Below are 14,644 nucleotides of genomic sequence, written 5' to 3' on the forward strand. Positions count from 1 at the left end.
GTTTATTCTTGTTTAAATATTCCCTTGGTATATTTTCTATTCTATAATGAATTGATAATGCCAATTTGTATTCCAGATAACACTGCCATTTCATTTTCTTCTTTGCTGTATTCTTAAGCTATCATTTTCCTTATTATTTCTAAAAGACTCCTTTGTATACTTCGTAACTTCACAGTTTCTATTTTGCTTCTCATGTTTCTAATTTCAAGCCTTTGTACATTATCGTTTTCTGCTTATGCATTTATAATGATTTGGTTTTCAATTCTTGATTCATAGACATATAAAATATCAATTCAGAGTCAATCATCTGGTATAACCTTTGTCAGTTCTTGTAATCTTTGGTCCATGAAAAGTTGCATGCCTTCTGTATGATATTTCAGGTGGTAATTAAGTGATAAGCTTAAGTATATAAGTGAGCAAATTTGTTTTAGAAATAAAACCTTATGAAATACTACTGTTTTATTAAAACCTATTTGATATATTATGTCTACTGTTTTGCTTTTCATCCAATTATCTTCTAATTTTATCTAGAGGGAAAATAATCAAGAAAATTATAATTCTGAAAAGGAATATATCCTAACTTAGGTAATTGAACATATAGTCTACTTATTCACTCCAGGGTTTTGCAATTATTTCTAAATCAGGATTCTTTACTTATCAGAAATGTTTTAGAGACATCTTTGTTAATTTAAACAGAACTGTACTTCTTTCTTTCTCTCTTTTTTAATAATAACTTATTTAATTAAGTTATTTATTTGGTGCTGAGGCTCTAACCCATGGCCTCACTGTGTTAGGCAAGCACTCTACTACTAAGCCACAACCTCAGCCCCCAGAACTGTATTTCTGACAAAAGATTGACAGGGACAAATGGCTAATGACATCATTGAATTTAATTATTTTTAATTTCAAATTAAAGTGAAGATGTATTATGTAACCATATGGGTTTAGGCTTATATTAACATTGGCTTCCCAGTATCCCTTGCTTGGTTTCTAGCATTATTAGGCATTTGGGAGATATCTACCTAATGATCACAGAATATAAACTTTATTTTTATTGAGCTGTTGATTATCCAGTAAATTATCTAACAAAAGCTTAGTTTAGCTTGGTATTTCTTGCATTAGTATTCCAGTGTAACACATGAGTAAATTTTACTTAAAATGTAGAAAAAGAGAAAAAGATATGGACAAACTTAAAAAGTATAAGACATTTTATTTTGGAATATAGTATCAGAGACAAAATAATACCAAAGTAAGTTTTAAATTATGTCTGACATTTAAGTTCCTAAGTAAAATGTGACCTTTCAAGCTATGCTACTTTAACTAAGTACATTTAAGACTTTTTGGTAACTCTTCCTCTTTCTGAGGAGATTGAACCTAACCTAAACTCTTCTCTCAAAGCTTGCCCATCATCCTTGCTTCCTCATGTTTGGTTTGACCTTCTGATCACCTTGGCCTATTTCTACAAAATTTTCATTTCAGTGACTTTCTTTTGTTTTAGTTACTTTTGCTTTGGAGTCTTATATCTTCCTTCCTTCCTGCCTTCCTGCTTGCTTGCCTTCTTCTGCCTGCCTTCCTGCCTTCCACCATGGATTGAACCCAGGGATGCTTAAGCTCTGGGCCACAGCCTCTACATACATACATACATACATACATACATACATACATATGTCTGTCTGTCTGTCTGTCTATCTATCTAAATTTAAGACAGGGCCTGGTTAAGTTGCTGAGGCCAGCCTCAGACTTTCTATCCTCCTACCTTCTGCTTTCTGACCACAACTTCCATTTTTAAAACTCAGAGACATTACAACAACTTCTTTGCAGCTTAGTGAGCTTTGGCTACGCCCTCCTCAGCAAGGACTGGGATTTATCCCTATGGGCAGAAGTCATCTTTATTGATTATATGCTAGCTCATCTCAAATGACTCACTCTTATATTTGTGACTCTTAAATTCTTTAGAGTTCTCCTTACTTTCTTAAGGTAGAAGTCAAGGAGTTTTGACCTATCTTTCTTTTAAGTAGGCATTTAATGCAGTGATTTTTTTTCTTACCTGTAAAGTGTGTGTCAATTTCATCCTTTAAGTGTCAGACTATTGTATTTTTTCTTAAGTTCAGAATATTTAAAAATTTTCCTATTGATTTCTTCTTTTATTTATGAATTCTTTTTTTTAGATATTTTTTTAAGTTATAGTTGGGCACAATACCTTTATTTTTGTTTATTTTTATGTGGTGCTGAGGATTGAACCCAGGGCCTCACACGTGCTAGGTGAGCGCTCTATCACTGAGCCACAACTCCAGCCCCTGAATTCTTTAGAAGTATTTTCTTTAGTTTCTGAACATGGGGCAACTTCACAAGAATGTTTTTCTTACTGACATCTAATTTATTCATTGCAATTAGAGAATATACTTTGTATGACTTCAGTTTTTAAATGTATTGTGTGCAGTTGAGAAAAAAATGTGTTCTATTGTTGGGCAGTATTAGGCCAGGTTGTTTTATGGTGATTTTCTAGTTGTCCATATTTATACTGATTTTCTGTCTGCTCATGTTCTATAAGTCTTGTCAAGATGTCTTAACTCCTACCGAATATTTTTCTACATGTTGATTCATTTGAAGAGCAGAATTAAATTCTCCACGTATAACTGAGGATTTCCCTCATTTTCTTATTTATTATATTAGGATTTTTAAAAAAAGCATTTAAGGGCTGGGGATGTGGCTCAAGCGGTAGCGCACTTACCTGGCATGTGCAGAGCGCTGAGTTCGATCCTCAGTACCACATAAAAATAAAGAGGTTGTGTCCACTGAAAAAACTAAACAATAAATATTAAAAAATTCTCTCTCTCTCTCTGTCTCTTGTAAAAAAAAAAGCATTTGAGATTTTTTTTAAAGGTGTAAGTGCATTGGGGATTACTGTAGGTTTTTGTTGAATTCACTTACTTTGTCAGCATGTATTGTTGCTTTTTATTTTTAATATTTCTTATTCTTAAGTCCTCAATTAATGTAAGCCTTCTATTTATTAGTGTTGGAATTTAACATCTTATTCCATCCTTTTACTTTTAAGCTAGCTGAATTATTTTTTTCTTTTTAATTCATTGTGGCACCCTTTACTTTTTGATTGGAGTATTTGTACCATTAAATTTAATATAATTATTGCTAAATTTTTTTTTTTAAATCTACCATCTTACTATTTGGTTTACCATGTGATTTCTCTCATGTAGTCCCATTTTATATTTTCTTGCCATTATTCCGTTAGAGAATTTTAATTCTATTGTATCTTCACTTTTTAGTTGTATCAGGCATATCATCTTTGGGTATATTGTAGCAGTTGTTACTTTAAGGTTTTTAATTTTCAGTTTTTATAGTTATTTTATAATTATATCAAAATGAATTCTGTTAAATTAAAAAAATTAAAAAAGTATATCACTTGATAGTTGGGTTAATAACCATATGATTGGAGGGTGCTGGGGTTGTGGCTCAGTGGTAGAGAGCTCGCCTAGTACGTGCGAGGCCTTGGGTTCGATCCTCAGCACCACATAAGAATAAATAAATAAAAGTATTGTGTCCAACTGTAACTAAAAAATAAAATATTTAAAAAAAGAACCATATGATAGAATCATCACATTTTCTCTTGTATATTTCTTCTGCATGTTATTAACACAATAATACATTGTTCGTATTTTTGCTTTAATTAGTTATCTTTTTTGTGGGGACTGTACTCCTCATGTTTAAACTAGTTTGTGGTTGCAAATTCTTGTCCCCAAACAAGCTTCTTTGCTGTCTCCTTTTTTGTGTGTTTTTATTTATTTATTTTATTCCCTTTATTTTCTGAGTTTCTATTTTCACTTTTTTTGGTGGGGAGGGTACATCTTTTTTCCTTTTGTGCTGGCTTAGTAATGCATTCAGAATATCTTCAATTTTTTATGACCATTTTGTTTTATTTTTTGATTGTCATATAATATTTGTACATATTTATGAGACCCAGTGTAGTGTTTTGATTCATGTATATATTGGGTTATGATCAACTCAAGGTAATTAACATATCTATCACCTTAAACATTTTTGTGTCTTTAGCATGAGTATATTCAAAGTGTTATTTTCTAACTATTTTGAGATATATCATGCAGTATGATTAATCATATTCACTCTTTTTATCCTTTTTTAGTGGTTGAATTAGGATTGTGGTTCAAAGTAGCTTTTCTTGGAAATTGAAATCCTTATGTATTACTTTAAAAAATCTTACAGTATATTAGCCTAGATCTCTCTGTATCTATCTCTTTTATTTGGTATTTCAATTTTAACAGCTTATATATTATGTTTTTATAAAGCTTATCAAGAAATTAAAATAATTTAAACATGATTATTGTATTTCTAAGGAATATATGCTGTTTTTTTTTTTTGTTGTTGTTTTTACAGCTACTTGAAGGAAATTTTGCCAAAGAAGTCAGTCATGAAATGGATGGACTTATTTTTCAGCCCATTGGAGTAAGTTCATTTGTCTGTGTGTGTTCATATACATATATACTTTTATATAGGAAGCACCATTACCTCAGTCATATTTATTAGGATTGATTATTGCTGTGATCAGTGCTTTCTCTTAAGATCAATTGTACAGTATTAAAGATTTCATTTAAATCAAATGCATATATATGTATACACATACATATATAATACTGAAATGAACACTAGTTTGTTTTTCACTCAGCTTAAGAATATTGTTAGTACTTTTAAGGAAGTCACTCTTTTAATGTAATTAGTTTCTTATAATTCTTGCAAAATGAATGTTAATTTGTATTTCTTTACTAGAAATCTATCAGTAGCATTGAGTAAGTACTTATCCCTATTGTGGCTCCATACACCTTTAAGTATTAATGTCTTCAAAACTTCATTTTGCTGTAAATGAGTAAAATTCAAAGAGTTATCAATATCTGAAGGAAAATAGAATTATCTTGGTGAAAGAAGAACTTTCATCAAGATGATTCAATGATCAAATCATGTATTTGTAATAAATTTCTCAACATTAGCACCATTAATGTGGACCTGATAATGATTTGATTTACTCTGGGAGCTATCTTATGCATTGTAGGATGGTTAGCAGCATCCTTGTCCCCAAGAAATAACTAGCACTCCTTGTTATCCACTTGAATAACTAGTGCTCTGTAGGGTAGTGTTTTTCAAATTGTGGCACAGGAAGAAAAATTAGCATTACCCAGGAAGTTAGAAGTGCATTTTACTTCAGATGCACTAATTAGAAACTTTGGGGATCGGATCAAGTAGTTTGTCTTTTAATAACCTAAGTGGTTCTGAACATGTTCAAGTATGAGAACTACTTACTCTGTGGTAAAGGGTTGTATGTCTTATGTGATAATCCATCATTTGTTGCATTTTACCTTCACCAACTCTGTCCTTAGAAACTGGGATCTGAGCTTGTTGGGAAGTTACATAAAATGACATCAAATTGGGTAACTGGAGGAAAGGAAAGGGCTCTAATATTTCGAACACTATATTATAGATGTTTTACATGTGCATTAAAACAGAGTTTTAATGCTTTAATCACATTTAGATATAATGAGCTGTGTGATTTCCTTTTGTTTTTTCACAGGCTCCTAGAGAGAGGGAAGAATCTTATATGGAGGGAGGAGGAAATACAGGAGAACTAGAAACTGGGGAAATAAATTACAGAAAATGCTGTCTTAGGCTTAGGAAGATGGATGTTGGACCTTGGAGTTTCAGAAATTTTCAGGTCCACCCTCCCTAGATTAAAAGATAAAGTCTAAATATTAAATATAACAGCAATTACAGAAAATTAAGTGTGTGAAACTTATCATTCAGACCTATTCATTTATGAGTTTGGTATATGTATGAGAAATAACCTGACAAATACATGAGTCTCTTTCTAGGATGTATTGTAAATTCAGTTGATTTGTTATTCTTATACCCATCTTAGTAACTTTTCTAAATTACAATGACTTTGAAATTGATATCTGATAAGGCAACTCTCTGTTTGCTAGGATTTTTTCAAATATTTGTAGATGTTTGGTTTAACATATAAAATTCACAGTTTGTCCAGTTACCCCAAAATTCTTGTATGAATAACTTTGATTTAGATTGATGTGGAGAAAAGCAATGTGTTTACAATGTTAAATCATCTCAATGAATAAGTTATGGCTCTTTTCAGGTTTTTTTGTTTTCTAATTTTTTTGTTTATTGCTGTTAGACTAATTTCTAGATATTTATCATTTTCTGTTTATACAGTAACTGGTGTTCTATTTTCTCTTTATTTGGTACTTCTAGTGTATTGTCACACTATTGATTTATTTTAATGATTAAGCAATCATGCTGAAAACTCTCTTAATTTTAGTAATATGTATTGGTCCAAATCTCTAGTACTGAGTAAATGTTGGCTCTGATTGCTTGGAGGAGTGGAAAACATTTCTACTTCCAAGGGAAGTTCTCAACTTGCAAGGAAAGCTAGCTAAATTTTTTCCACTGAAGTATGTTTGTGAGAGATTTCTGTTAGATACCCTTTATTGTTTAATACATGTGTATTTTTAGTAAAGCCTCTTTTGGGGGATATTTAAGGCATTAATGCCTTTTCTCTATCTGTTAAGATTATGCCTCCATGCATGTAGTAAATTTCATTGATTTTTTTTTTTCTAATTTTGATCCTCCTTGTATTCCTAGGATAAATATTACTTCCTCATGATATATATAAATTTTAAATTATTTCTGTTGATCTGGTTGTGATATTTTCTTGAGGATTTCTGCTATCTTCTTAGTTTTCCCTCCCTTCTTTTGTATATTCATAATAATGATGGTAATATATAAATATATTTATAAATATATTTATATACATATATAAGTGTGTTAAAATATATATATATATTTAATTTGTTCTAATTAGTTATACATGATAATAGAATGCATGTTGACATATCATACATAAATGGAGTATAACTTCTCATTCTTCTGGTTGTACATGATGTAGAATCATACCAGTAATGTAATTATATATGTACATAGGGTAATAATGTCTGATTCATTCTACTATCCTGCCTACCCCCATACCCTCTCCCTTCTCTCTCTTTTTTTAAAAATATATATTTTTTAGTTTTCGGCGGACACAATATCTTTGTTTGTATGTGGTGCTGAGGATTGAACCCGGGCCGCACGCATGCCAGGCGAGCGCTACCTCTTGAGCCACATCCTCCGCCCCCCTTTCTCTTCACTTACCTCTGCCTAATCCAAAGTACCTCTCTTTCCCCTAGGTGCTCCTCCCTGCCCTTGTTGTGAATTAGCATCTGCATATGAGAAAAAATACTTGGCCATTGGTTTTTGGGGATTGGCTTATTTTACTTAGCATGATATTCTCTAGCTCCATTCATTTACCTGCAAATGTTATAGTTTCATTCTTCTTTAAGGCTGAGTAATGTTCCATTGTATACATATACCACTTTTATGTATCCATTCATCTGTTGAAGGACATCTAGGTTGATTCCACAGTTTAGCTATTGTGAATCAAGATGCTTTAAACATTGATGTGGCTGATTTTAAGTCCTTTGTTTATAAACTGAGGAGTGGAATAATTTAAGTTGAATGGTGGTTCCATTCATTTCAAGTTTTCTGAGGAATCTCCATACCACTTTCTCTAATGGTTATATCAATTGTTTTTCTACCAGCAATGATGTATGAGTGTATTTTTTGGGGTGGTGGTGGTGTACCGAGGATTGAACTTAGAGGCATTCAACCACTGAGCCACACTCCCAGCCCTATTTTGTATTTTATTTAGAGACAGGTCTCACTGAGGTGCTTAGCACTTTGCCATTACTAAGGCTGGCTTTGAACTCATAATCTTCCTTTGCAGACTCCTGAGCTGCTGGGATTACAGGTGTGTGCTACCGAATCTGGCTATTACTTGTATTCTTTTCTTTTTTTCTTAATCTGTTTCTTTTCTAAGATTTTATTCTCACATATTTCTTTCTCATTGTATCTAACTACATGTTTTTAAAGCATAACTTCTTTTCCATAGATTATTTCCCCTTATCCTTCTAGTTTATTTCCTCTCTCCCTAAACATCATCTATTTTTATTTTTCCCTCCCAAGCCATTATATTAAAAAAGAAAGTATTTTTTTTTTCATTTCTGTCCATACATTGTTACAAAGACTTTCATTTCACATTTCTTTCCTGGAAGACATGAATAATTTTTCCACTTGAGCAAGCACTTACCTACTACCACATCTAAATCCACCTATTTTTTTTTTTCTTGTCCTTTATATGGTAATTCCTTTGGGGGCAGAAGGGGAGGATTGTGGTGGCTCACTCAATTCCATGTCTCTTGGTATTTTTTTCTCTGCCTTTTCTGTCCACAAAAGTTTCTGTCTTTCCCTCATTCCCACTTTGCTAAACTTTCTTAACACTTGTAGACCCACCATTAAAATTACTAGCTTTTAGATTTCTTCCACCAAGGCCATTGTCCTTAACTTTGCTTTTTTTCCCCTAATTAGTTATACATGACAGCAGAATCCATTTCATTTCATTGTACACAAATGGAACACACTTTTCATTTCTTTGGTTGTACATAACGTAGACTGCACCATTTGTGCAGTCGTATATCTACTTAGGGTAATGATGTCCATTTCATTCCACTATCTTATCTACTCTGATACCTCCCTTCCCCCTCCCTTTTGCCCAATCCAGAGTTTCTCCATTCTTGCCATGCCTCCTACTCCCGTTATGGATTAGCATCCACTTATCAGAACATTTGTCCTTTGGTTTTTTGGGATTGGCTTACTTCACTTATCATGATATTCTCCAGCTCCATCCATTTTCCAGCAAATGCCATAATTTTATTTTCTTTTAAATGCAGTGTAATATTCCATTGTGTATATATACCATAGTTGTTTTATCCATTCACTTACTTAATGGCATCTAGGTTGGTTCCACAGTTTAACTATTGTGAATTGAGCTGCTATGAACATTGATGTGGCTGCATCACTGTAGTATGCTAATTTTAAGTCCTTTGGGAATAGACGGAGGAGTGGGATAGCTGGGTTGAATGGTGGTTTCATTCCAAGTTTTCCAAGGAATGTCCATATTGCTTTCCAGACTGGTTGCACCAATTTGCATTCCCACTAGCAATGTTAGAGTGTGCCTTTCCCCCCACATCCCCGAAAGCAGTTATTGTTGATTATATTCTTGATAATTCCCATTCTGACTGAAGTGAGATGAAATCTCCATGTAGTTTTTTGGTAAGTAATTATTTATTTATCTTTATGTGGTACTTACAATCAAAACCAATGCCTCACACATGCTAGGCAAGCACTCTGCCACTGATCTACAGCCCTACCCCTCTTTGTAGTTTTAATCTGCATTTCTCTCATTGCTAGATGTTGAACATCTTTTCGTATATTTGCCAGCTGATTGTATTTCTTCTGTGAAGTGTCTGTTCAGTTCCTTTGCCTATTTATTAATTGAGTTATTTGTTTTTCTGGTGTTAATGTTTTTGAATTCTTTATATATCCTGGAGATTAATGCTCTATCTGATGTGCAGGTGGCAAGGATTTCTCTCCCATTATGTAGACTCTCTCTTCACAATTCTTGATTGTTTCCTTTGCTGTAAAAAAGGTTTTTAGTTTTTTTTACCATCCCATTTGATGATTCTTGATTTTACTACTTGTGCGTTAGGAGTCTTGTTAAGGAAGTTAGTTCCTAAGCGACATCATGTAGATTTGGACCTACTTTTTCTTCTATTAGGCCCATTCCCTCACATTTTCTAAAAGAACTATTAAACTTTTTTCAGTGCAGTCAAATTTATCAGGTTCACTTTTTACTTAAAGGGAATCTTTCTGAGTGCTCCATCCTCTTAGTCTTACTGCATTACCTTTTTTTTTTTTTTTTTTTTTTTAATATAATTCCACTTTACTGTCTCATCCTGGAAATTCCATTACTTTTCTTCGCTGATTGATCCCCCACTTCTTGAACTGTATGTTTTCTGCTTTCTTGGTTTGAGTGACCTTGCATATCAGATGTGATGTCACTATTCCTTATATGATTTTTGTTTCAGCTATAAACTCAGGAGGCTGTTCTCAGTAGTCTAAAATGGACTCATTACTGCCTATGATTTTGACTGACTCAATCTTTTATCATATATACTGGAGTATTATCAAAAAGGCACAATAAGTTTTGTAGCTTAAGACTATTTGTCTAAATGTCAGAAATTTCTAGAAGTTTTAGATTTACTCTTAGTTTATATATTTTGTTTTATCCTTTTCTTCTATGGCATTGCTATCTTTTTTAGAGAGACACATTTATTTTTCTGGCTATAACTGTTGTGGACTCCCAAATCAACTTTCAACCCAAATCTTTTATTTCATCTTTAATATCTCTTCGCAGTATGCATTTAAAAAGGATATTGTGTTTAAATGATCACTAAACTTTGTTAAGTGGCTTATCACTTTGTTGTTTTGAACTATTTTGTTTTTCATTGTGTCAGATTGGGTTCAGATTGTTTTATATAAAAGCTATTTTGGTAGCTTCTTAATTGCTCTTATGTGTACTATCTTTCCAGTCCTTATAAAATTATATTTTGAAAAAGCCTTACTTGGGGGAAACCAAGACTGAATGATAGAAAGGAGACCAGTGACAACTGTCAGAAATACAGTTATGCATTTCATGAGGATGTTTCAACCAATGAAAGATTGTGTAGAAGACTGGTCCCATAAGATTATATTGCCTAGTGGTGTCCTAATCATCTTAGTTTGTGTAAATATAGTCTGTGATATTTGTGTACATACAGAATTGCTTTGTGACCCATTTCTAAGAATTGTTTCCATTCTTAAGCAGTTCATGACTGTATGATGCAAACCACAAATGTGAGCTACATATATACTTCAAATTTTTTCAGTAAGCCCCACTAAAAAAATGAAAAAGAAACCAATGAAATTATTTTAACGGTATATATTTATGTAACCTACTATGTAAAAAATTATCATTTAAACATTTACTCAATATAGAAGTTGTTATTTTCATACTAGGTATTTGAAATCCAGGAAGAATTTTGCACTTGCAGCATATCTCAGACGTGTTAATTTTCAAGTGCTTAATGGCCATTTGTGTATGGGCATAGGTATGTTGACTTCTCATGTTCCCTTTTTTATGTATGTTCATGGCATTTTTATGTAATTTATTTGTTGTCTTCAACTTTTCTAATTCTCTATGTAATAATGTTTTTCTTTATTTTCCAACTGACAGGACAAAATAAGATTACATTTCCCTGTTATTTAAATGAAATAGCTCCACCCCTTATTCTTCAACTCTTTCCAAATTGTAGTATATAATAATATTGCATGAATCCCTTTTGTACTTTTTATGTTTCTCCTTTTTAAAATTGCATTGTTGGATTTTAAACTAAATCTAGTCAAAGAGTCCTCATTCCACTCTCTAGGTTCTCTGATGTTATTTGATCTCATTTTGAGGCTACTAGTCCAAAAAGGTGTAACATTGTGACTAAAAAGAGAAACAGTTTGGGTCTCAGTGAGATCTTGGCTTCCTCTACATATTCAGTCTCTTCTTTGCTTCCTGTTACATGGGATTTATTGGTGAGTACTTTGCTTTTGTAAAGCCCAAAGTAATGTCCCTTTCCATCTTCTGATTGAACAGTTGTTACTTAATTGCCAAATAGATTTTGAATTAAAATACACTTACATGATTATTCTCACAGCAAAAACCATCTTCTTCAAGATGCATTGTTATTGTCTTACATTAGAAAAGGCAGTTAACTACCACCTCACAGATATCTGCTGGTTAGGTTTCTGTCTCACAATAACACTGGTTTTCTTTAAGATATTTAGTTTTTTCTTATTTCTCTTTAAATGTATAGTGTCTAGGATAGTGTTTTTTGGTTCAGTAGGTCTTGGAAAATGTTTGTTAAAGGAGTGGAAATTCATTTTTCTATGTTTTCCCTTAGCCTTTCAGATTCAACTGCTTTTATATTTTACCAAGTTAGGCAAACAACTTTTAAATTGATTGCTGTCTTCCTTGCTACACATTCATATATATAATCTATCATACTGTGTCTGTTTTCCTTCAAGAAATTTGTTACCTTCTTTAAATTCCCATTTGTTTTCTTGCAGAATCCATAACCCCCATCTTCCTGAAATAATACCATCAGCTTTGCCCTTTGCACATTTTCCTGAGAGACTTCCCAGTGATTTAGCATTGGTCTGTGGTTACAATAAGCCACTAAATATTTCTTTGATTCTCCTGTTCTTCAACTGGAAAATATAGAGGATATAACAGTTTAGCTTTGAAATTTCTGTGATGATCATATGATGATGAATGTGCATGAATATTAATCAGTACTTAAGAATTCCTTCTTCCTGCCAGTATCTGGTGAAAATGCATTGAGTAATGAATTTTTAATAACAGAAGGAGGGAACTCTTATTTTACTTTCCTAAAGATAATATATCGCTTAAGTGGAAATTTAGGTGATTAAAATTGATAAAATATATTTCTTACAATATATATATTTCTTATCTTTGATGATATGAAGATTATGTGACTATATTCCTATTAATTTTTTTCTCCTGACATCACTCACTTCTTTAGAATTTTCACATTTATATACTTTACTTTCTAAATTGTTAAGATTATACAGTGTATGGAATGGCTCTGAAAAATATCACATTTTACTTACCAGTGGACATTTTCAGTTTCTTCCAATAATAGTAATTTATCAAACAGATTTGTTTATATTCATGAAACACTCATTTTCTTAGAGAAGATGTTTTAAACTGCCTATTTTTGTTAAAATTTAATTGATGGCAGAGGATTATACTGGGCTTCTTATTAGTCTGCTGTTCTTTTTTAAAATTTTCCATGAAATTTTAATGATTTAGTCTTTGTTTCTTGGCATGTTGCATTTGTAATTACAGTTTCTTAGGATCATTTTCTGTCTATTTTCTTATTTTTTCAAAGCTCACTTTGCCAACTTTAATTCTCTTAATTTTTACCAGTGTTGTATACCTTTTCTTGGGTTTGTGGTGTGTTATTTAGTTGGGTTTCACCATTGGTGAAATAGCATCTTGCTATACCAAGGGTGTGGTATGTAGACACATTCTCATTCTATTTAATTCAGTGGTTCTTTTACATTCCTGCCATATCTCTGTCAAACCTTGTAAAGATATTCTAATATAGGTCTATATTAACTATCTATCCAGAATAGGTTCCAATTTAGCATGAGTCCATTCAGGGCAAGTAGTAGACATTTCCCACCCTTACATGTAAAATTTCTCATATTCAATTCTGTAGCTTTTGTTATTTTAAAATTTCTTGCAGAATACAAACACTCTATCTTTTGGTATCGTAGTTTTGATCTCAGATTCTCTGGCATGGGCTAATTTTTCTAATTTGTACTTACTGCGCTTTTGTTTTAAATGCCATCACTACAATAGTACATTCTACTTTTAGACTTTTGATTTGCCAAAGACCCAGGTTGAGATTCTACTTATATCTTACACAGAAATTTCTATCTCTTAAAAAAAGGAAATACACATATGCATACATATACACACATACATACACATCTATTAGTTTTCATTAAAACGTGATCTAGAATGACAGTATCATATATTACTATGATATAATAAAGCAGAATTTAAGATATTTAATTTTTGACTAATTAATTCTCTTAATGGCTTTAAAAGAAGGAATACTTAAAGAGTTTTCTCATCTAATTCTTTGGAATTAAAGTCATTGTGCTTATACATTATCATCAAGTTCCTTTACTTTACCAGGTAGAATGTTTTTTTTTTTAATTGCTATTACATATTCAAAGGAAACACCTTAATTTTCCTTTTCAGCTGCCCTACATCTTCTGTGTAAAGAAGCCAGAAGAGAGTTGATTACAGACAGGTGTAGCTTCCAGTGGTGAGAGGATACATAATTATAGTTGATCCAGGGACAAGAAATTAAATGACATTGCCTCATACAATGAGAAACTTAGTCCCATTCTGTTTTTATTTTCTTATATAAGGGGAAAATCTTATTTCTAGTTTTTGATATCTGTGACCTTTTTCAACGAAACAATAGGCCTATTTTTAGATTATTCCATAAGCAGCATATCTTCTGTAATTACTATCATTAATTTTCATTGTATCTAATTTTAGGAGTAATTATTATTTAGGATAAGCAATACGATTTTCTATTTATGATATAAATGGTATACCATTTGGTTTAAGTTGCCATTTACAAATATATGTTTTATATTTTAGACTGAATTAATTTAAAGAAAATAGTAGATAAGTAGTAATACAGGTGGTATTTAGATATGGCAGAAATCATGAGTGTTACATAGGAAATAAAAATTTTTTTTTTCTTAAAGAACTAGGAATTTAACCCAGGGTCAGTCTTCCCTGATCCATACCTCATATCCCTTTTTATTTTTTATTTTGAGACATCGTCTTGCTCAATTGCCCTGGCTGCATTAAAATTTGTGATCCTCTGTCTCAGCTTCCCGAGTAGTTGACATCACAAGCATGTGACTGTACCTGCCTGAGAGATTAAAATTTAGACAACACTGTAGTGTCAGTTATTATGTTAGTTTCCTGTGACTGCTTTGACATATTACCAAAAACATGGTGGTTTAAAACAAC

The 14,644-nt window shown here is 32.1% G+C and overlaps 1 protein-coding gene across 1 annotated transcript in view; it reads left to right on the forward strand.

The window, feature by feature from the left end:
• Window positions 1–14,644, forward strand: part of Rngtt (RNA guanylyltransferase and 5'-phosphatase) — a 242,356-nt gene that overhangs the window by 113,749 nt on the left and 113,963 nt on the right. The window contains exon 12 of the mRNA XM_076858433.2: window positions 4,408–4,476. Coding sequence (XP_076714548.1) covers window positions 4,408–4,476 — 69 coding nt within the window. The remainder of the gene's footprint in view (window positions 1–4,407; window positions 4,477–14,644) is intronic.

Source organism: Callospermophilus lateralis, chromosome 6, assembly GCF_048772815.1.
Source record: "Callospermophilus lateralis isolate mCalLat2 chromosome 6, mCalLat2.hap1, whole genome shotgun sequence".
Classification (NCBI taxonomy): domain Eukaryota; kingdom Metazoa; phylum Chordata; class Mammalia; order Rodentia; family Sciuridae; genus Callospermophilus; species Callospermophilus lateralis.